The following is a 22,365-nucleotide window of genomic DNA, read 5'->3' as shown; positions in this document are numbered from 1 at the left end:
CACAGACTTTGAGCAAGAGGAGGGCCGGGACTTCCCTGGAGGTCCGATGGTTAAGAGTCTGCCTGCCAATGCAGGGGACATGGGTTTGGTGTCTGGTCTGGGAAGATCTCACATGCCACGGGGCAACTAAGCCCATAAGCCACCCTTACTGAGCCCACACGCCCCAGAGCCCATGTCGCACAAGAGAATCCCCCATAGTCGCCACAACTAGAGAGGAGCCCCCAGTTCACCGCAACCAGAGAAACCCCACACATAGCAACAAAGACTGACCACGGCCAAATAAAGTTTGAAAAGAGAAGGGGCCCTTCAGAAGCTGTGGGCTTCCTGGCAAGTCACAGGGGGCCAGAGCAGTGGCGGCTCGGTCCAGCGTGTGTGTTCGGGGGGCTGGGGGTGGCACGCCTTGGAGTCAGTCAGGGGGCTTGAATCTTGGCCCAGAAGGGCAGATCCTGGGGGCACAGAGCAGGGGCCCCTCACCCGGGTCTTGATGCTCTTGGCCCGGCCGGCGTAGGTCAGGGTGTTCCGGGACTCCTCGAAGGCGCTGCTTGCTGGGCTGATGTGGGCGATCATCACGGTGCGGCTGTTTCCCCCCAGGGAGTCCTGGACGGGCCGGGGGCGGGCGGCGGTCAGCAGGGGCTGCCTCCCTGGACCCTGCTCCCGCTCGTGATGCCCTCGTGGCGTGTGTGCGTCTCTCTCTCTCACACACTCACAGGTGCTGGTGCCGAGCACCCCGTGGACCCTCCTGCCCCCTCTGCTGCCTCCCCACTTCTTCCCTCTCCCAGTTTCTTCTCCAAAGCTCATGTTAGAAAATTTCCAGCATCTGAGTCAGGGCCTCCCAGCTCTCCTCCTCCCCTGCTCATATACATGAGGACGAGGAAAGGTTGGCTGGGACCAGAGCGGGAAGAGCTCTGAGGGGTCCTGGGCTTCTCCGCCATCTCCTCGGGCCATCCAGGTCACCCCCTTTGCTGACGGCGGAAGGTGCCATTGTCTTGGCTGGAGCGAGGCTGGTGATGGAGTGAACTGGGCCTGTGGCCACTGCCTCCCTTGTCCCGGGCTTGCCCTGCCCTCTTCAACGGAGAGAGTGTGCGGGGCTACAGGGGCCTAGGGGCAAAGCCCTCGGGTGTGGCAGTGACCATCGGAGCGACTTCAAGCAAGCTCCTTCACCTCCCTAACCCTCAGCTCCCTCCAGTTTCTAGGTAGCAGGAGCCGGCTCTCGCACCCCCAGCCTGCAGGTGCAGTGATGCTGGTGGGCTGATGCCCGGCGTTAGGTCACCTGCAGCTCTGCCATCAGCCCAGCCAGACCTCTGCTGGGGCCCTCCGTCCAGCACTTACTGGCGGGAGCCCTTGGGGAGGTTACTTAGCCTCCTAGTGCCTCGGTGTCCTCGTCTGCAAATGGAATTAATGACCCCCTAACTCAGATACGCTGACCCGATAAAAGGAACTGAGGAGAATTCCCTGGCCGTCCGGTGGTTAGGACTCCATGCTTTCACTGCTGAGGGCCCGGGGTTCAATCCCTGGTCGGGAAATTAAGATCCCACAAATCATGCAGAATGGCTCCCTCCTCTCCAAAAAGGAACTGGGTGTGGCAGGGTGAAGTAGTGCATTCAGAGCCCAGCCAGGAGTGTGCTCCCCACCCCACAACAGCAGCCTCTGGGAGCCACGAGACTGACAGTCCACCTGAACCCCCAAATCCAGATGACTCCCAGTTCCCTCAAACCCACAGCCCTGGGTGGGAGGGCGGTGGTCAGATGCTCAGATGCAACCTCTTTTCCTCCCCGCTGTTCGCAAACAGGGGCCGGCGAGCGCGTGCTCAGTCGCTTCAGCCACGTCCGACTCTTCTAGACCCCGTGGACTGGTTCCTCTGTCCATGGGATTCTCCAGGCAAGAGTACTGGCGTGGGTTGCCATGCCCTCCTCCAGGGGACCTTCCTGACCCAGGAATCAAACCCCCAACTCCTGCATCTCCTGCATTGCAGGCAGATTTTTTTTTTTACCTCTTCAGCCACCTGGAAACCCCTAACACACAGGACACCCAGTTGAGATCTGAAATTTGGATAAATGAGTGAGCTTTTTTTAAAGTATAAGTATGTCTCAAAGACGGCATGGGACATACATACATACATACTGATACCCAAACCAGATTTCGTTATTTATCTGTTATTTATTCACATGCAGCTGGACATCCTGTATTTCTCTCTGTGCAGCTGGCAGCCCCACCCCGGGTGCCCAGGGCCTAGGCCCAGTGGCAGCTGGTACCTTCAGGAGGCGGGTGAGCTTGCTATCGCGATAGTTGACGTACTTGTTGGCGCCCTTGTCACTCAGCGCATTGATGCAGTTGCCCAGGGCCAGCAGCGAGCGGTTGATGTGGGCCCCCTCTTTCATGCGCTGCCCACGGTTCTGCGTCTGGGGGGGTGAGCAGCAGGTATGACCCCACCCCAGGCCATCCTGGGTTGTAAACCCTCTCCCCGTCCCCCAGGGCTCTGCAAGGAAGAGACGCTGAGGATCTGGTCTGCCCTCTGCTCAGGGAGGGCATTCCAGAAGGTCAGAGAACGAGAAGGTCTCTGGACAAGAGTGGGGCTTCCTAGGTGGGCGCTAGTGGTTAAGAACCTGCCTGGCAATGCAGGAGACACAGGAAACGCCGGTTCGATCCCTGGGTCTAGGAGATTCTCTGGAGGAGGGCATGGCAACCCACTCCAATACTCTTGCCTGGAAAATCTCATGGACAGAGGAGCCTGGTGGGCTGCAGTCCATGGGGTCACAGAGTTGGACATGACTGAAGCAACTGAGCACGCATGCTGGACAAGAGCAGGGGACAGGACACTCCCACAGAGGGCTGAGAGCCCGGCTCTTCGTCTGCCTGGGGACTGACCCGCTGGCACAGTTAAGGGCAGCACCGAGGGCGAGATGGTGGGAGGTCGCAACTTCCCAGGCAGCTCAGCTGGGAGCCAGCACGGCCATGGGCTCCCGGTTGTAGAGAGAGAGCCAGGCTCCAGAGGGGAAGGATGGAAGTTTGTGTGTACGCGGGAAAGGGTGTGTGAGCGTGTGTGAATTGTATGTGTACATGTGACAGTGTGTATGTGTGTATAAGAAGGTGTGTGAGGAACCACCTGGAGTTCCAGGGTCTAAGACTCCGCGCTCCCGATGCAGGGGGCCTGCGTTCGATCCCTGGTTAGAGAACTAGGTCCCACATCCACAGCTAAGAGTTTGAATGCTGCAACTAAAGATTCCATGTGCCATAACTAAGACCCAAAGCAGCGGATACATAAATAAATAATAAGTAAATATTAAAAAAAAAAAAAAAGAAGGCTGTGTGTTAGGAAATGCATGAATTTGTGTGTGAATGGATGTAAGAGCAGGACAGGACCAAGTCCCAGGAGGCTCTGCCACCCTTGGGAGACATCTCTGCCCAGCCTGGTGAAGCTGGGATCGGGTGGCTGCAGGGCACACCCTCTCCCCACTGGCTGCTCCCCGCCCCCTTCCTCCAGGAAGCCCTCAGGCCTTTACGGAAAGAGAATGTGTTTCTCCCACTCCACCCTATTGACACCAACCCTTGTTGCTTCTCCCCGGTACTTGCGTTTGCCTCAGTGCTAATGGTGAGATGCCCATGGATTCAGGCGACCACGAAACTTCTGAATTTGCCCACAAGAGGGGGCCAGGGTGGCAGGGCTGGGCAAACGGCGATGGGAGGGACGAACGCTGACAAGTGGGCGGCAGGCTCTTTTCTCTCCCTGATGTGGTGGGCAGGGTCCCCTCCCGGGCTCTGCCCAGGGTCCCCCCCATCAGGGGACATCGTCTCCCCTGGGCCCCAGCTCCTCACCGGGCCCATTCATTCTCCTGGCAGTTTCCCCAGGTCCTCCGGGACACACACTGTCTCCTTCCCTGGAGAGATCCTCACAAACCCTTCCCACAAACAGCCCCTTGGCGGGGGGGCGAAGTGGGGGGGTCTCCCTGGGGTACCCTAGCGCAGCCCACCCTTTCTGTCCTCTGTGACATCCCTCAGTGCCCGCCCCTCTGGAGCACCCCCCACTCCCGCCCTCCCTGAGACAGTCCCCACTCCACCCCTTGGGGAGCGGGGTGGGCCAGCCTCCCTGCCCCGCACCCCCAAGCTCTGCCCCCAGCCCCAGGGGGAGCCAGCCTCACCTGGGAGGCCCGCTCAGAGCCAGCCAGGTCGATCATGAAGAGGCGGCCCTGCCGCACCTCCTGCAGGACGTCCCTGACTCGGCCGCGCTGGCGCACGGTCACCTGGAGCACGGCGTGGGAGCGCGAGGACGTCTGGTTGGCGGCCGTGGGCTCCTGGGTCCTCTGCCGGTTCCCTCTCATCAGCAGCTGCATGATCTGGGTGGGCGGGGCAGAGCAGGGAGGCCACTCCTGGGGACCCGTGGGGACGCTCCCCAGTCCTGCCTCTGCGAGGTTGGGAAGGGGCCCAAGGCAGGGCTGGGTCAGCCCCCCGTGTGCTGTGGGGGCCGAGCGGTCAGGGCCTGTCAACTGGGATGCTGGGTGCCTTGCCGGTCCCCAGGGTCGGCGTGGCCGGGGGCGTGTCATCCAGGGTCCTCTGTGTCTGCCCCAGCTCCAGCCCAGCTGAACTGCAGTGGCTCCCTGGTTGCAGAGCCCTGCCGCCTCTGGTCATACCCCCACACACAGAGATTAGTGTCCTCCACTACCCGACTGGCTGCACAAGACTCGCCTCTTTGGCATTGATGGTGGAGACCTCAGTGAGTCCAGCCACCTGGATCACTCCCTTGGAGTCTTCCCTCAGCTCCAGGTACCCCAGGGAAGGGTTCAGCAGGTCCCGGATCATCTCATTGTAGATCTGATGGGACCGGTTGGGAGGGGCAGGGGACAGACGTTAACGGGAGACCAAGAGCAGGAGGCTCAGGCAACAGCCGGGCTCTCCATCCCTCCCGAGAGCTCCGGGCTCCTCTCAGGGAAACCCTGGGTTAAGGAGATGGACCCCTTCCTTCCTTCCTATGAGGTGGGCATAAGGGGGCTTCAGCATCCAGGGGGGAAATACTGGGCTGCCAAAGCCAATGGTACAGAAGGTAGCAGGCCGGCCGGGCACCAGGCAGAGGATGGGACCTAACCCGTGGCCAAGCCCTGGTGGTTGCTAAGCAACCCTTACGGTACCTTCACCCAGCCTCCCTAGCCACGGCCGTCGAAGTGCATTTTGCTGTCTAAGTCAACACGACGCTGGCTGGAGCAGGTGCTGGCAGCGATGCCTCGCTGCGCCTCCTGAGCTGTCACCCAGGAGATTATCAGCTTCCAGAGGGAGCCAGGGAGGCCAGGAGCCAGATGGAGCCTAGCCCAGGGGCTCTCCCGCCGCTTCTGGCCTCTGTGGGCCCCCACCCACACTGATCTGCTATTGCCCAGTGATAGCACTCCCACAGGTGGGCATCAGGGGCTGTGTCAAGGTGGAGAAGGCTGGCAGGTCTAAGCCTGTCCGTGTATGTAACATTCTCACCTGTACCTACATATACAGAGTGCCTACAGGTAGCCTGGCAAAGCAAACAGGGTTGGCTCAGTCGTGTCTGACTCTCTGTGATCCCATGCACTGTAGCCCACCAGGCTCCTCTGTCCATGGGATTCTCCAGGCAAGAATGGAGTGGGTTGCCATTTCCTTCTCCAGGGGATCTTCCCAAGCCTGGGTCTCCTGCATTGCAGGCAGATTCTTTACCATCTGAGCCACCAGGGAAGTGGAGGAGTGGGTCCAGGGGATGGCCTCTGGGAGGCAGGCTGAGGTCTGTGCGCAGTGACCAGGTAGCTTTGGAGTAGCCAAGTGGGCAGGGCTCGGCTCTAAAGCCGCAGGGTCCTGAGTCTGAATTCCTGTTCCCCCACTTACTGTGAGGCCGCAGGACTGTGGCTGTCAAGTTGCCTAACCTCTCTGAGTTTTTATAAAGTGAGGCCGACCACATGCACGTGGTAGAGCAGCCGTGATGAGCGCCCCAGGAGACTGCCCCCTGACCTGACCCCTGGGAGGTAAACCAGCCCGGGCCTGTGGACCTCCTGGCCCAAGCCCACAGGACAGGGTGGGCCGAGGGCTCACCTCCAGGTAGGACATGGACACCTCGTATTCCATGTCATCGCTGGTCTCCTCGATGGCACCGAAGAGGTCGTTGAGGGTCCGAACGTAGATGCCGGGCTCGTGGTCTGTGCCCAGCATGGTGTAGGTTTTCCCGCAGCCTGGGGCAGAGTAGGGCGGGTGGGTGAGCAGGATGGAGACTGGGAGCATGGGGGCCCTGGCAAACCTGGGTCTGTCCTCAAGGCTGGAGCCTCCCAGGTGGCCAGGAGGTGGGGGGAGGGGGAGAAGATGGCATCCTTGGCTGGGGGTGGGGCTCTGGGTCTAAAGGGCTCTGGGAGAGGGCAGTTTCAATCAGCCACATCCTTGATTCCTGCTCCGGCCTGGGCCAGACAAGCTCCGAGGCGGAGGGTGAGGAGCTTGATTCTCGGGGGCACTCGCCCTCACCTGTGGGGCCATAGGCAAAGACAGTGGCATTGTAGCCTGAGATGACACCTTCGATGAGGCTCTTGGTGGTGGCCTGATACACCATCTCCTGTAGGAAAGAGGAGATCCATCAGGGCCCCGGGCACAGCCAGGGCAGAGCACATGGGCCCGTGGGCTCACCCTGACCCGCAACAGAGGCAGTTTCATCCCTGGAGCCCTCAGACCCTGAGATGTGGGTGTGGGAAGGGGGATGGCTGTCTCTGCTTTCCCCCCATGGGTCGGGGGGGCGGGGAATGCCAGCCTGCAAGAGTGCTCAGGACACCTGAGACCCTCCCCACCAACAGCTGTTTCCCAGTCCCCAGCCCAGAGGACGCCTCACACCTGCTCCTTGGAGCATCCGCGGATGGGTGAGATGGGGGTCCCTGGGAGGGTGTCAGCTTCCCCGAGGCGCCCCTCCCAGCACCAGATATCTGGGCTTCAAGCACCTTCCTGCAGCTCCCCTAGGGGGGCCACCTGTGGGGAGCGCTGTGTGGGTCCCTGTGGAGGGTGGCATTTGTGTGCTGACCGTGGTGTGTCCACGCAGAAGGCTCTGTATGCGCCATGCAGGCTCACGCATGTGTGTGTATGTGGGGATGTGGCAGGGAGAGAATGAGTGATGGAGGGTCTCCTGGGGCTCGGTGCCAGGGTCCCCTAAGGGCTCCCTCTCAAGTCAGTCAGAGGGCAGAGAGGGGATCCCGTGTGTCCCCAGGCCCAGGCGCCCCCTCACCTGGGTGGCAGTGAAGTCAAAGGCCACGTCGAACAGGTAGGACTTCTCCCGGAAGCGGTGCGCCCGTAGGATGTCATCGGGATCCTCCATTGGGTCCATAAGAACCACCATCTGCAAAGGTCCCAAGAGGAGGCGGGCAGTCACCCAGGAGCCCCAGGCCCACCCCGATGTCCACACTGACCACTGACCTTAAGGAGCGGGAGGGACCGGATGAGAGACTGATGGCGTCCGGGAGCGCCAGGGTCAAGGTCAACTGAGTCCCAACATAGGACAAGACACTGAGCGGATGGGCTGCCCTGGGACCACCCCAAGGTCTCAGAGCTCCCTTCCGGGGTCAGCAGGGGAGTCAGGGCCAGTGATGGCCCAAAGAGAGCTTGAGAGGAGACAAGGCGTGAGGCTGGCCACTGTGGGGCAGACTCAGAGGAGGCTGATTTGGGAGCCTGGTCCAGTACCGTGGACTCAGGAGATGTACAGGGGTCCCTCTGGGTGCACCCCCATCCAGCACCAGGATTCAGGAGCCCCCGGTGCTGGGAGGACCACAGCTTTGGGGCTCCCCCCAGGCTCCTCCCAGTAGGTACACACTGGTGCTCACTGCATCTAAACTGGCCTAAGACACCCCCGCCCCTTCCCCCAGGTCCCAATAGGGCCCTCCTCTGAGATCTTCAGTAGAGGGAAGAAGGAAGAGGTAAGACAGCTTCCTAGGAGGCCCGAGCCCGGGACCCTCATGCAGAGGTCTTAACCAGTCAGGTGGGATTCCAGGGGAGTCACGAGAGGGGACGCCCCAGACAGGCTGGGCTGGGGCTCTGTGCAGGGAAACAAGGAGGCCACTGCCCCGGCCCCCCTCACAGACCGCTAAAGCCTGGGTGGCCACAGCGAGTTGAGTGCAGGGCACTGGGGCCTGCAGTGTACCTGGGGTGCACATCTATCTCCAGCCACCTCCTCCGGGCTTCAGCCCCAGGGCCGTGTGAGCCTCTCCCAGGATCCACTTCCTGGCTCGGGCCCTAATACCAGCAGCAGGAGCCCTGATCAAGAGTCAGACCCAAATGAAGAAATATCCGCCCACAAGTCCCCAGGCGTGGGTCCCAGAAGAGGGATGCAAGGGAACCTGACCAGCTGCATGGCTCTCACCCTCGGTGTCAGAGCTCCTGGGCCCACCGGCAGCACCAGGGGCCAAGGGGCAGCCTCTAGGATTTTCAGTGCAGGGGAGGGTGAGCAGCCTGCACAGATGCCCATCCCCCACTGATCACCTTCAGATGACCTTTGGCACTGCCAAGTTCATGGGCACCGTGGGCATCTGGTTCCTTTGACATCCAGCCTCCCGAATCAGGACATTGTCAGCACGGCTGCCATGAGCCCCTCTTAAAAGAGGGCTTTGTCTGGGTCTCCATCTGTCTGGACCCCTGCCCGCACCCCACTCTTCAGAGCATCACCCCCTTCCCTGTCCACTCGGGCACACAATGGAGCCCTTGTGCTCCTCGGCCAGGTGAACTGGAGCTGAGCTGCGGAGGGCTGGGGTGAGGGTGGGGTGCTCGGGGCTGCCACGGAGGCAGCACAGGGAGTTCAGGCCGAGTGACCACAACTGCTGGCCACCTTGCATGTAACCCAGGCATTAAGTGATACCCTCCGGGTCAGAGAGAGATGTGATTTCCTGCCTGACATTCAGAGTACAGTGGGGATCAGACCATTTTAGTAACAAGCCTGGGCTCCGGGAGGCAGGCAGAGTGCAGAGAAGGGGCACACGACCCAGCTTTTCCACTGCAGGAGGGCTTCTGGAAGAGGAGGTACCAGCACTGTCTTTTTTTTTTTTTTAATAAGATATTTAATATAGTTCCCTGTGCTATACAGTAAATCCCTGTTGCTTGGTGGTTTAGTTGCTAAGTTGTGTTCGACTCTTGCGACTCCATGGACTGGAGCCCACCAGGCTGCTCTGTCCATGGAATTCTCCAGGCAAGAATACAGGAGTGGGTTGCCATTTCCTTCTCCAGGGGATCTTCCTGAACCAGAGATCGAACCAGGGTCTCCTGCACTGCAGGCAGATTCTTTATCAACTGAGCCATCAGGAAGTAAGTCCTTGTTGCATATCTACTTTATTTTTAAAAAATTTCCGACATGCCATGAAGCAAGCAGGATCTCAGTTCCCTGACCAGAAATTGAACCTGTGCCCCCTGCCCTGGAAATGCAGAGTCTTAACCACTGGACCACCAGGGAAGTCCCAGCACCAAGTCTTAAAGGATGAGCAAGAACTGGCTGAGGAACGTGAGGTGGGAAAGCATCAAGGGGGCCACACGAGCAAGGCCGTGACGTGACAGGCAGGCTGTGGGCAGGTGGCCTCAGCGCAGAATCACCAGCAGTTCTCGGGAGAAAGGCAGGGTTGGAACGAGAGCTCGGGAACTTTTCCTCCTGTTCTCACTGCCAGGAATCCCGAGAGCACAGACCCAAAATGGCCACAGAAGGAGACGTAGGGGCCCCTCTGTGAGCACGTGTTGCCCGCCCTGCCCCCCTGCCCAAAGCAGGTCCTAAAAGTCACGCAACCTGGCACCTGGCACCTGGCATCGGCCCAGGGAATGTTTTGTTTGTTCTGGCTGCACCTCGTGGCTTCTGGAACTTTCCTGACCAGGGATTGAACCCATGCCCCTCTGCAGTGGAAACACCAGAGTCCTAACCACTAGACCACCAGGGAAGTCCCCAAGGAAAGCTTTCTAAGTAAAGCCGCACTGGGGCCATGCACAGGGCTAAATGCATGCACACAGCTAAATGCTGGTTCTCATCTTCTCCGAGGACTTAGAGCAGGCCCTCGTTATCGCAAGATCGTAATGAGGAGTCAGACTGGCACCCAAGGCTGCCAAGTACAGAGCTCGCTGGACTCAAAGCTACTGGGTTCCAGAACCCAGGCTCCTAACCAGGCCTCCTGTCCCCGCCTCGGGAACAACAGAAGCCTGGCAGGGGGATGCTCCTCTGTTTGGTTGAGCTGTGCCCCAGCCCCACCAGATTTAAATGTTGAAGTCCAACTCCCCAGCCCCTCCGAGAGTGACCTAATTTGGAAATAGCGTTGTTGCAGATGTAATCAGTTGAGTTAGGATGTGGCCCTTTTATAAGGTGGTGGTGTCCTTATAAAAGGGGGCTATTAGGGCACAAACACATGTGGAGGGAAGGAGATCCAGCCAGTCCACCCGAAAGGAAATCAGTCCTGAATATTCACTGGCAGGACTGATGCTAAAGTTGAAACTCCAATAGTTTGCCCACCTGATACAAAGAGCTGACTCCTTAGAAAAGACCCTGATGCTGGGAAAGATTGAAGGCAGGAGGAGAAGGGGACGACAGAGGATGAGATGATTGGATGGCATCACCGACTCAATGGACATGAGTTTGAGAGAACTCCGGGAGATGGTGAAGGACAGGGAGGCCTGGCGTGCTGCAGTCCATGGGGTCTCAAAGAGTCGGACACGACTGAGTGACTGAACAACTGGTATTCTGGTCCAGCAGCCTTGGAAACTGATACATCAGCCCCCAACCCCCTGCCCGGAGGCAGGCCCCTCCCTCAGCCCGGAGGCGGTGGGCTCAGCCTGGGAGTGTCCTTTCACAAAATCCTTGAGTCTTAAGTGTCCATGTTCAACCTGTAGCATGCTGGACACCTGCCTCTGGGAGGTTTCAAAGGGGACGTTGACCACACAAGAGGCACAGGGCCCCCCCACACTGGCAGAGGGTGGGGTGGGAGGCGTGGCTGGGGCCGGGCCAGCTGGCAGCACACGGCAGGGCCCTGTCTCCGCTGATCCAGGCCCCCTGACTCCGCAGAGGCCCCGGCTTGCCCTCTCCCTGCCCTCACCGCCCCACACCCAGACCTATTCTTGACTCAAGGCCAGTTGTGATCTTTGCACAGTTCTAGATTTGGGCTGGGAAACCCAAGATCCACTGGGGAGCTAGGGGGGCCTCAGGCTCAGGGGAGGGACGTGTCATCCGTACATGGGGCCGCAGAAGGTGCCAGGCTCCTCCCCAGCATCTCCTAGGTGAGAAATACCAGGAACAAAGCGTGTGGGAACTTCTTCCTGCTGAGCAGCACTAAGCTGCGGGGTTTTGATCAGCTGAGCAGCACTAACCACGTCTTTCTGGCCTGTGGATGGCTCAGGGTTCCTCAGTCTTGGCACTACTGATGCTTTGGGCTGGACCACTGCGAGCGGGAATTGTCCCGGGCGTTGTAGGATGGTTGGCAGCAGCCCTCCGGCACTGGAGGCCCCGGCACTGCCTCCTCCCGCGGTGACATTGCCACATGCCCCCCGGGGAGCACAATCACCCCCGCTTGAAAACCGCTGTTCCCCCTCAAGCCGCCAAACTGGCAGCGAAGTTCTCTGAGCCGGGGGCGATGTGCAAATTGGGTTCAGGCTCCAGACTGCTGGGTGACCCTGGGAAGACTGCACCACCTCTCTGGGCCTCATGTTCACCCTGGCCAGAAGTCAGGGAGGACCCACAGGGCCATAGCCTTGAGAGAAGAAATCACCCCATCACCCCTCACCTGCTCGGGAAGCCCCAGCAGAGAATAGGAATGTGAGGGGGTGCCCAGCTCAAGAGACATCAGTTCCAGTCCAGGTTACTAAGCCCACAGCTCCTTTATTCTCGGGCTGTAAACCAGACACAACAAAACAAAAGCCAGATTCCAGCTGGATATCACCTCTGTAAAGCTGTTTCTGGATTTGTTTGTTTGTTCTTTAAGAAGGAAAATTCGTGGCTGGACAGATTTCTAGTTGTACCATCCTGTGGGTACTCAAGAAAGGAGACTTTGATCCCAGGAAGGGTGTTACAGGGCCCTGACAGCCCTGAGGCTAGATGAAAAAAGATTAGAAGGCTGAGCTCATAAAGCCACTGAGGTCCAGCCAACTGCTCCCAACAGAGCCACACCTGGCTGATATCCTAGCCAGGTCCCCACCTTCCTACAGGACTCTGAAGACCCGGGTAAGCAGAGGCGTGACCGACATGGTCCAAGGCTGCCTTTCTCACGGGTCTGCTGATCCCTTCATCACCGTCTTCCTGGAAGCCTCTGAGATGCAGATTCCCAGCACTGCCCAGATTCATGGAATGAGAAACTCTGGGGAACTGGGCCCACAGATCTGCCTTTTTAGCCATTGCTCTTGTGACTCAGTGGTAAAGAATCCGTCTGCCGATGCAGGAGACGCGAGTTTGATCCCTGGGTCTGGAAGATCCCCTGGAGGAGAAAACGGCAACCGAATCCAGTATCCTTACCTGGAGAACCCCATGGACAGAGGAGCCTGGCAGGCTACAGTCCATGGGGTCCCAGAGTCAGAGATGGCTGAGCACAGCAATGCAACGCACAACTTGCCGTGTGCCCATTCAGGGCTAAGCGTAAGCATCCTTGCACCCTGGCGGCATTATTCATAGCAGTCAAAACGTAGGAAACGAGCCAAATGTCCATCAGCTGAGGGGAGGTCGATTAGATGCAGAGCAGCATGGAATGCTATCCAGCCGCGAAAACGAATGACACTCTGACCCAGGCGACAACGTGGATGAACCCTGAAAACATGCTCAGTGAAACAAGTCAGACACGAAGAACCACAGACTTCAGGACCCCGTTTCCATGAACTGTCCAAAGCAGGCGAATCTATAGAGATGGAAAGTGGTTGTCTGGGGCTGGGAGGGGGCTGGGGAGATGCATGGCGGTGTGGCTAAGGGCGGAGGGAAAGGCTCCCCGAATCCTCTCCCAAGTCACGCTCCACCAGGCTCGGCCCTCTGGGGTCACAGAGCCGGGAAGCAACCAGACGGTGGGTGGTGGGCGTGCAGGGAGGCCCTGCCCCTGGGGCAGTGAGCAGACTGAAGACGCCCTGGCTCCCGAACAACACTCACGGATTCTGACGCTCAGCATCTGTCACCTTATCCTTTATTTATCTTTCACAATAGCCTCACCCTCACAGGATCGCTCTAATCCTCTCAACAGCTCTAGGGCCTGGCAGAGCAGGTTATTAACATCCTGCTTTCTGATGAGAAAACAGAGACTAGGAAGCCCCTTGCCTGACTCCTGAGATAGGACCCCCAGGGGTACAGGGAGGTTGACAGTTGGACTTTGAGGCTAATTATGGGATTATGCATATGGGCAGGTGACTTAAATCCTGCAGATAAACACAGTCTGGGAGGCTGAGGGGAGGGGCAGTGGGCCATGGGTTCCTTGGGGCAGTGGGGGTGGGGTGGGAGAAGGAAGCTCTTTGTTCTGGGAGCTTCTTTTTCCAGCCTTGGGGCTCCTGGGCCCCTCCACCCTCTCAGGCTGCCCTCGCTCACTTTACAGGCATCAGGGGCGCTCCCCGAAGGGTCTGGCATCAGAGTCTAGTCCCAACCCCCGATGCTAGGAGACTGAGCTCCTACTGGACTCTTCCCCGAACATATATATGTGGCAGTGACCCACTGGGGACCACCAGATAGAAAGGCCTGAAGCCAGAAGCGGGTGGGCAGGAGGTGGGCCAGGGCCTCACTTATCTCCGGGGCCTAAAACCTTCCTGACTGTCAGCCCTTGAGATAAACTAACATCTCTTAAATCCCGACCACGCACCAGGCACTGGGGAAGCGCTGGGCATCCAGGAACCCGTGGAGACGTCTACGTGCGCATACTAAACCGCTTCAGTTGTGTCGGACTCTGCGAACCTGTGGACTGTTGCCCACCAGGCTGCTCTGTCCATGGGATGCTCCAGGCAAGAATACTGGAGTGGGTTGCCAAGCCCTCTTTCAAGGGATCTTCCCGACCCAGGGCTCGAACCCGCATCTCCTATGTCTCCTGCACTGGCAGGTGAGTTCTTTACCACTAGCGCCACCGGGGAAGCCCTGGAGACATCTAAGAAGGCATTGTGTGACAGCGCTGTGATGACCCCGAATCAACCGTCAACCCAAATCAACATCCCCGGGGGCGGTGGGAGGGGCAGGTAAGACCACAGGTGCCCGAACCTCCTCTTTACAAATCCAAACCTCGCTCCAGCTTCCTCAGAATGCAGGCACCGGCCTCTGGTCCGCAGAGGACACTCTGCCCTGCCCGTGTCCACCTCTGCAAAGCTGGGGGAACACGGGCTCTCTCAGCCCCAGAAGAACAACCCCCAGCTCCAAGCAAGGCTGTCCTGGGACCCCCCTCATGCCAGCAGGTGACGGACACCTAGGCCCACCTCTCCCCACTAGGACCGCCGACTGGCGGGCTTTGACAGCACGGCCTCCCTGCTGACCACTAAGGGCCGGGCTTCAGTAGTGTGACCTCTGGGTTGCTCCCCAACCCCTGGCCCGAGCACGGGGCCAAGTAACTCCTCCATCACAGACGGAAGAAAGAGCCTAGAAGCCCAGGCCAGGACAGACTGGGCTGGGAGCCCCTCTGTGGGGCTGGGTTGTGAGGAAGGGCCACAAGCAAGCGGGCAACGGAAGCCGCTGGGTCAAGGGCAGGTCTGCTTCCCAAGCAGAAGTCTCTTTAGTGGAGGCGGGGCGTTGTGCAGGCTGCCTGGGCCAGCGGCACCTTTGCTGGGAAGCGGTTCCATGGCCGTGTTATGCTGGGGTTGCTCCCACGCTCTCCCTGCCAGTCACCGGGCTCCACACCTCAAGAAGGAGGAGCTGAACAGCTGGCCCATCAGTGAGGCTGGTCAAGCCTGCAGCCCCGAGCCCTGTCGGGGTCAATGATGCAGGCCTGGGGGGCCAGGGCCATAGACGAGCCCTGGGGGTCACCAAAGAGCCACGGAGGTCAGGGTGCAGGGCCTGGCCAGACTGGGAGTTTGCCCTTTTCTTAAATTTTGGCCTCGAGGCATGTGAGATCTTACTTCCCCAACCAGGGATTGAACTCACGCCCCTTGCATTGGAAGGTAAAGTCTGAACCACTGGATCACCAGAGAAGTCCGCCACTTTTCTTCTTGGACTTGTGTGTCTGTACCTCCCGCCGCCCAGGGTCTTACTGGTCAGAGGAACGGAGCACTTGAGTGGTGGCTGGTTTTTGAGAGGTGCCCAGCCTGCCACGCACTGTGGCTTCTCCCAAACTGCAGGCCAGGCAAGTGCATCCTTTTTTACCTTAGTCACCTGACCAGAGATCAAACTCCCATGCAGGGGAAGGGCGGAGTCTTAACCACCGGACCGCCAGGGAAGTCGCAGGCAAGGGCATCTTTGAACCCAGTGGGGAGAGAAGATGCTGGGGGCAGAAGCCTAACGTTCTCCCCCTGCAGGGCCCGGAGTCCGTGTTGACAGCCCTGGGCGCACGCCGCTCAGACCACCCTCTATATGTCTAAGCTGAGAAAGGAGCAGGCCCGTCGGCACTGCCCAGCCCAGGGCCTTCTCGGAGGCGCAGTCCAGCCTCCCTCTCCACTGGCAGGGACAGAAAGGAGCCAGTGTTTGCCGTGTGTGGGCACACAATGGGCTGTGCCCTGGACCAGAGCGTTTCCATCAGCATCGGTTAATATCTCTCAGCCCCCAGTCCGGCTGGGAGCCAGGAGCAGCGCAGAGAGACAGCATCTCTGTCCCTGACAGCCCTGGGGACAAGTGGGACCAACAGGGAGTGGCCTTGCTGGGAAGGAGGGCTCTCCTCTGGAGTTCCCTGGCCCTTCATGGATGGCCCCTCTCATCAGCCAGTCCAGGAACCCTGGGCACGTTCTCTCACTAATCCAGTAAGTCCCCTACACCGAGCCTTCAAGGTGCGAACATTCAAAGATGCCAAGGTACACCTGGTTCCAGCAAGGACCTGGAGCCTGTGCCATCAGCGCCAGGCGTGCGTGACACTGCAGCCTGCCCTCCATCTCCTCCTGCTGACGATCCTTCCGCTCCACCGTCTCCCACCTCCTCGGCCCCTCCAGTCAGTAACCCTTCTTGCTTGTTCACTCCTAGCCAGCCCCTGTATGTAGTACTGTCCTTTTCAAGGCACCATACTGTAAGATTAAAAAGGCTTTATTTTTTGTGTTTGTTTTTAAATATGTTATTTGCGTGAAAGGCATTATAAACCTCTTACAGTACAATACTACATAGCCAATGGTGTTAATCGGGTACCTAGGCTAACTTTGTCGGACTTACGCACTAAGCGGACTTACGAACGTGCTCTCGGAATGGAACTCCTTAGTAGGCAGGGAACTTATAGTAGATGAGGTGTGTGCTAGTTGCTCAGTAGCGCCCAGCTCTTTGCAATCTCATGGACTAGTAGCCCTCCAGGCTCCTCTGTCTGTGGCATGCTCCAGGCAAGAATTCTGGAGTGGGTAGCCATTCCCTTCTCTAGGGGATCTTCCCAACTCAGGGATCGAACCCTGGTCTCTCCTGCACTGCAGGCAGATTCTTTACCGTCTGAGCCATCAGGGAAGCCCAGCAGATGATAATTCACAGCTACTAAATGCCTACTGCGTACCAGGATCTGGGGGAGCACTGTGCACCCATCAGTGTGCTCCCTAAAGACTCTTTAGGGAAGGGTTAGGGTTACTGTCCCCCGTCACAGAGGAGGCAATTGAGGCTTCTGGCAGCAGCCTGGCCAAGGCCACACAGCTGGTAGAAGGCAGAGCCTACCCTGCACGACTGCTGTGTGCGTACATCCTGCTCCTGCTGGCCTTTAGGTGGGGCCTCCCAGCCCTCCCCCGCTTTCCTTGAGGTCTTTGAGGAAGGCTACCCTTTTCCAAGGGGGAACAGAGGAAGAGAGATCAGGAGGCCGGTGCCACCCAGTTCCGCCATGCCCACAGCTCGTGGGAACCCCAGAGGCAGGCCGGCAGCTCATGCTGTGTTGCCCGCCTGTGCTCTTCATATCTTGGCCGTCGGGCTTCCTGAGTCCAGCCTTCCAGGATCAAGGGCAGCAAGTGCTCACTTTGCGTCTCTCTCTGCACCACGCGGGGCCACCCCAACTCCTCTGACCGCTCCCCAGCACACTCTGCCGCCTTGATGAGCCCTGGAGCTCAGGAGAAGCCGGCAGCAGCCACGGAGCTCCCGGAGGCAAGTGGCCGCTTTCAGGGTCCCCATAGGCTAGAGCAGCATGATGCCTCTACCCAGGCACCAAGACTGCCCTTGCTGCCCCCACCATGGTGCCCACCCCCAGCCCACATTTGGATCCTCAACTGCCTACCCCAAAAAACATCCTGGCTGGGACTTCCTTGCTGGTCCAGTGGTTAAAAATCCACCTTGCAATGCAAGGGACACAGGTTTGATCCCTGGCTGGGGAACTAAGATTCCACAGGCTTCAGAACAACTGAGCCTGCGTGCTGCAACTGCTGAGCCCTGGAGCCACAGCTAGACGGAAGCCCGCGCTCTACAATGACGATCCCACATGAGACCCGATGCAGCCAAAAATAAAAAAATTGTTTTAAAAGATTGAAATGTCAAAAATAAAACCTTCCTTTAAAAGCAAGCAAACAAACAAACAGAAAACACCCCGGCCGTGGGGGACAATGTGGCTCCTGCCCTCCTCTCACCCCTTCTCTCTCCAGCCTGAGCCACACTGGCCTTTTCTAAGTGACCCAAGTGTATCACCACCCCTCTCACCCCAGGGCCTTTGCACACACAAGTCCCTCTGGTTGAAATTCCCCCTTCAGCACACTCCTAAAGAGCTCCTCTTCATCCCGCGTGTTTCAGCTCAAGCATCCTTTCTCAGCGAAGTCCTCCCTGACTCCGGGACAAGGTCAAGTTCCCTCTTACGCCCACAGCAGCACACATTTCTTTGCAGCCCTTGCTGGCTACACACTCATACGTTTCATCACAAGAAAGCCATGGAAGGAAGACGGGGTCTATTCTGCTCACCGTGGTTTCCTGGCTCCTAGCACTATCCCCAGTGTGTTGTGGGTACTTGATAAATATTTATTGTCTCTTGTGTAAGTGGAGGTGGAGCTTGCCCTGCCCAGCTCATAATAGTGACAGGAAGACCAAGAGAGCAAACAGACGTCCAAAGACCTGCAAACCATGAACAGTCTGGTGACCCTAGGAACACATGCCCTATGGGGAGCGGATCCATTAAGGTGGGGAAGTTAAGTCATGAGTACATGGAAGGTATGTGAATTTTTTCCGGGCTGGATGAAAGGGCTCAGCTCACTTCCCCCTGGACCAGGGAAGCTTTGAGCTCTCTTTGGATCAATCTAGGGAGGCTTCCTGGAAGAAGGGCGGTGGTTTCCTTGACGATGCTATCAATAGTACAACCCAGAGCTCAGAGGGTAGAGGAGGGGTCATTCCTGCCTCCACCAGGTGAGTAGGTACCTGCCCCCACTAGGTGAGAGCAGACCCCTGTCCTGCTCTGCGGCTCCTGGCCACAGCCCCCACGTACCTGCTCGTCCACTTTGTGGGCGATGAGGGTGGCTCCTTCTTCCAGCTCTGCCACGCTGATGGGCCGGACCCGGAGCGCCACCTGGGAGGGAAGGTCAGACCCCCAGGATTAGATGGAGAGGGCTGTGCTGGGCCCCTGAGAGAAGGATGAGAGGACCCCAGGATCCTTGCCTCGGACAAGCCCCGTGGGTTCCTCTCTGATCAGCCAGCCACGCCCGGCTCATCTTGAGGAAACCTCGGTGGTTCAAGGCGACCATCCAGGGCGAGGGCACCAGGTCCAGAGCGTGTGGGCTGTGTCTGTGTCTATAAATTTCCCAGGAGCCTGTGCCCCAGAGGAGACAGCCATCTGCTCCTCCCGGCTGCATCAGTCACACGCCCGAATTAAGCACCTGCAGCTCCCCTGGGCTTTTCACTTGGAGCCCTTGGCACCGGGGCAGCCTGTCTGTGCGTCTGTGAGTGACGTGCTGCATGTGGCGGCCACATGGTGGAATGGAGGCCCAGGGAACCTCCCCTCCTCGTGCTGACTACATCCCTACCCAAGGACAGCGCCATCAGGGGCTCCCTCCTCCCTCTGTCCTCCGGCCAGAGAGAGATGATGGGTCCCCATCTTGGGTGTGGGTCTCCCCAAAAGAAGGTGGAGGTGTTTCTTCTTCTGAACAAGGGGAAACACCTGCTGGGCGCGTGGGTATAACTAGCCATCTGCAGGCCCGGTAAGAAGCCTTCACTCTCAGAGGCACTTCATTGTCAGAGTGCCCTCCTGCATCCTCAGTCAAACTCCACAGATGGGAGGGGCAGCCCCTCTGTCCACATCTGCCAAGGCAAGCCATTTGCAAAGAGACAATTCTAAACTGCCAGACAGGATGTTCCAGAGCCCGGGGCTTGCTGGGGTTGCCTTATCCTCCAGTAACATCATCACCCACCTGCTGGTGGAGGAGCTTCCCCAGATCTCAGAAGTTAGGGGCTGAGAGGGCGCATCGGCCTTGGGATCCCTGAGTCTCCCCCACCCTCATCACTCTAACCTGGCCCTGTTGATAATCAGAAATCTGTCTTTGTCTCTAGCTGCTTCTTGGACCCCCATTCACACCTCCTCCTCTGCTCCAGTCCCCAGGGCCCTGGGGGGGCCATCTCGGTGGCTTCCAGCATTTCTTTGAAATATTTAGAGTCCTGACATGGACAGCAACTCAATAACCAGCCACCCTCAATCTTGTGCCTGCTCCTTTGCCACGTGGGGACTCTTGCCCACCTATGGTCCTCAAAACCCTCTAACCTCCTGACCCCACCAGTTCCAGCTACCCTCCTTCACCAGGAAACCTCCACTTTCCTTTTCCGGAAGATGGGTCGGGCGCCCCCTGCTCCTGTCTCTTCGGGATCACATAGCAGTCTGGCCTCAGGGTGTCCCCTGGTGGGAAGGTGTAAAGGGGGATGGGACTGAAGCCTGGCCAACTTCTCAGGTCTTAGCAGGGTGGCCAGGATGCCTTCCTTCTTGATATCCATGACTTGGCAAAGTTGCTCAGGACCGTCGCAGCCCCTGGTTTTAAGTGTTCTCTTAGTGGAAACACCCAATACAGTCTGGGGGCCGCCGGCAGAGTCTGGGTTCTGGGGGCCGGAGATGGGGTCGAGGAGGAGGAGGAGGCTGACCGGGTCTCACCATGAGTTGCTGGTCCTTGGAGTCCCCGCTGTCCTTCATGCCTGCGGCGGGCGGAAGGGCTCAGGCCGAGATCGCGGGCGTGGCCGAGCCGCACGCCCACCGCCTCCGGGGCCCGCGCGGCCGCTGCCTGACAACCCGAAACCAACAAGGCGCGCGCGGCCGAGGGCGCGGACCGGGGCGGGCGGGGCCTGGGGCGGGCTCCGAAGGCGACCCGCCCCCCTCGCGCTGCGAACCGGGAGGTGGACGTCTCCGCCCGGGAGGCCGAACTTGCCAACGGCCTGGGCGACCCCCGGGCCCTCGGCGCGGCTCTGCATCCGCCCCGTGGGCGCCCGTGCTCCCTGCCTTCTTTCTGCCCGCTCGGGCCACGCGCATCGGCTGCCCGTCCGTCCGTCCGACTCTCAGCGTCTCCCGGGCGGCAGTGGGCAGCCTCATGTTTCCATGGTCGCTGCGGGCACCGTGGCTGAGGCTCATGTCGCTGGCGCGGTGTCTTCACGAAGTGTCCAGTGACAGAACGGGTGAGGAGGATGCCCGGGCTGCCCACCGGCGGACGTGCAGGGGAACGCCAGAATCACTTGGGTTGTCACAGAAGAGCCCCGTGAACTAACAGGACCTGACGGGTAAACCCAGCGACTAGGCCAAGATGGGTGGATCTGTGTGCCTTCTGGCTCCCTGCCTGCTGTAAGACCCACAGTGTTGATGTTGAGTCGCTAAGTCGTGTGGGACTCTTTTGCGACCCGATGGACTGTAACCCGCCGGGCTCCTCTGTCCCTGACATTTTTCAGGCAAAAGTACTGCAGTGGGTAGCCCTTCCCTTCTCCAGGAGATCTTGGAACCTGTGTCTGCTGGCGTCTCCTGCATTGCAGGTGGGTTCTTCACTGCTGAGCCACCAGGACAGCACAAGAGCCACCATACCGTGCAAGAAAGTGCAGGTCAAACGCTGTCGTCCCCATCCTTGATGGGAACAACAGTGATTGCAGTTGCAGGGAGCACGGTGGAAAGATTCCTGGCCTCAGGGGGCCCCGGGAAAACGGGATTCTGGTCCCACCTCGCACCCAACCTGCTGAACCACCTGGAGCCAGGTTTCCTGTGCCCCCGGGCCTTAGTGTCCGGGGTGATGGTGAAGCTCTACCCACTTCTGATGGAAGAAGCCCCCATCTTTCCTGTCTTCTCCTGAAGTTGAGCCTGGCAGCACCCCTACAATGACTGGGCGAGGGGCGTCCAGTGAGGTTCATGCCCCCTTTAAGGAGCTGGGTAAAGAAGAGCCGCGCATCCCCCAGGACTGTCTCAGACGGCCTGGCACGCATCCAGAACATGATGCCAGCCTGTGCTCTGGGACTGGCTTCCCTGGCTGCCCCCGAGGAGCTTGCGTTAGGTACAGTTATTAATAAACAGTGTCAGGAACCTGCCTGTGGCCTTGGAGTTGGTAAATAGATAAACCAAGGATAGCCTGGTGGAGACCAAACACTCCCGCAGGGCTCCCGAGGTTTCGGCCCGTTCTCTGGCCCAGGCTGCTCCTGGGACAGCGCACAGCACTTGGCCAGTTTGCAAGTGGGTGAGCGGCACTGAGGAGCAGTACGTTTGAAGATGGATCATCTGGATCAAAAACACTTTCCAGGGAATTCCCTGGTGGTCCACTGGCTAGGACTCTGTGCTTTCATTGCCGAGGGCCAGGTTCAATCCCTGGTTGGGGAACAAAGAGCATGGCGAGGGTAAAAAAAAAAAAAAAAAAAAAAGGAAGATCCAAAATGTGTTGAAAGAAAAAAAAACACAAAACACCCTCTAGACTTGCATTTCAGACCCCCTGAATCGTATCTGTTTGGATCAGTACAAGAGGCCTCTAATTAATTACACTATAGCTATTTTTCTCTCTTTTCTGTTCCTCCTCATGCATAAATCCCACCCAGGATGGCCCATGCTGGTCAAAACAAGAGGAGCTTCTACGCAGGCAGTCCCAGCCCATCTTACTTGCATCCCGACTCATCACAAAGTCCTCTCTATCCTCAGACATTCCCTGCTTGACTCTGGTATTTCTGTCAGCGACACCGCCGTCTTCGAGAGCCCTGGACCTCTAAGTTGTCTTTGATTTCCCCTTTCCTCTCATCCTCTCCATTCATTTTCTTTCTTTACGTAAATATATATTTTAACATGTATTTATTTTTGGCTGTGCTCAGTCTTCATTGCTTTGCACAGGCTTTCTCTAGTCGCTTCGGGTGGGGGACATCCTTCGTTGCAGTGCTCGGGTTTCTCCTCTTGTTGGGGCACCAGACGCCACGTGCAGTCGCTC

General features: G+C 58.5%; 1 protein-coding gene across 1 annotated transcript in view; it reads right to left on the bottom strand.

Annotated features, from left to right (window-relative positions):
• Positions 1-22,217, bottom strand: part of LOC129648594 (kinesin-like protein KIF19) — a 30,262-nt gene extending 8,045 nt beyond the window's left edge. The window contains exons 1-9 of the mRNA XM_055575046.1: positions 20,082-22,217; positions 18,435-18,515; positions 7,202-7,312; positions 6,457-6,544; positions 6,037-6,173; positions 4,681-4,806; positions 4,137-4,331; positions 2,253-2,399; positions 475-597 (exon numbers count right to left, since the gene is read on the bottom strand). Of these exons, the coding sequence (XP_055431021.1) occupies positions 475-597; positions 2,253-2,399; positions 4,137-4,331; positions 4,681-4,806; positions 6,037-6,173; positions 6,457-6,544; positions 7,202-7,312; positions 18,435-18,515; positions 20,082-20,120 (1,047 nt within the window). The 5' untranslated portion in view covers positions 20,121-22,217. The remainder of the gene's footprint in view (positions 1-474; positions 598-2,252; positions 2,400-4,136; positions 4,332-4,680; positions 4,807-6,036; positions 6,174-6,456; positions 6,545-7,201; positions 7,313-18,434; positions 18,516-20,081) is intronic.
• Positions 22,218-22,365: the final 148 nt, after the last annotated feature.

The sequence above is a fragment of the Bubalus kerabau genome, chromosome 4, assembly GCF_029407905.1.
Source record: "Bubalus kerabau isolate K-KA32 ecotype Philippines breed swamp buffalo chromosome 4, PCC_UOA_SB_1v2, whole genome shotgun sequence".
Classification (NCBI taxonomy): Eukaryota; Metazoa; Chordata; class Mammalia; order Artiodactyla; family Bovidae; genus Bubalus; species Bubalus kerabau.
The sequence above is the reverse complement of the archived record's forward strand: the minus strand, read 5'-3'. Positions and strand labels throughout refer to the sequence as shown.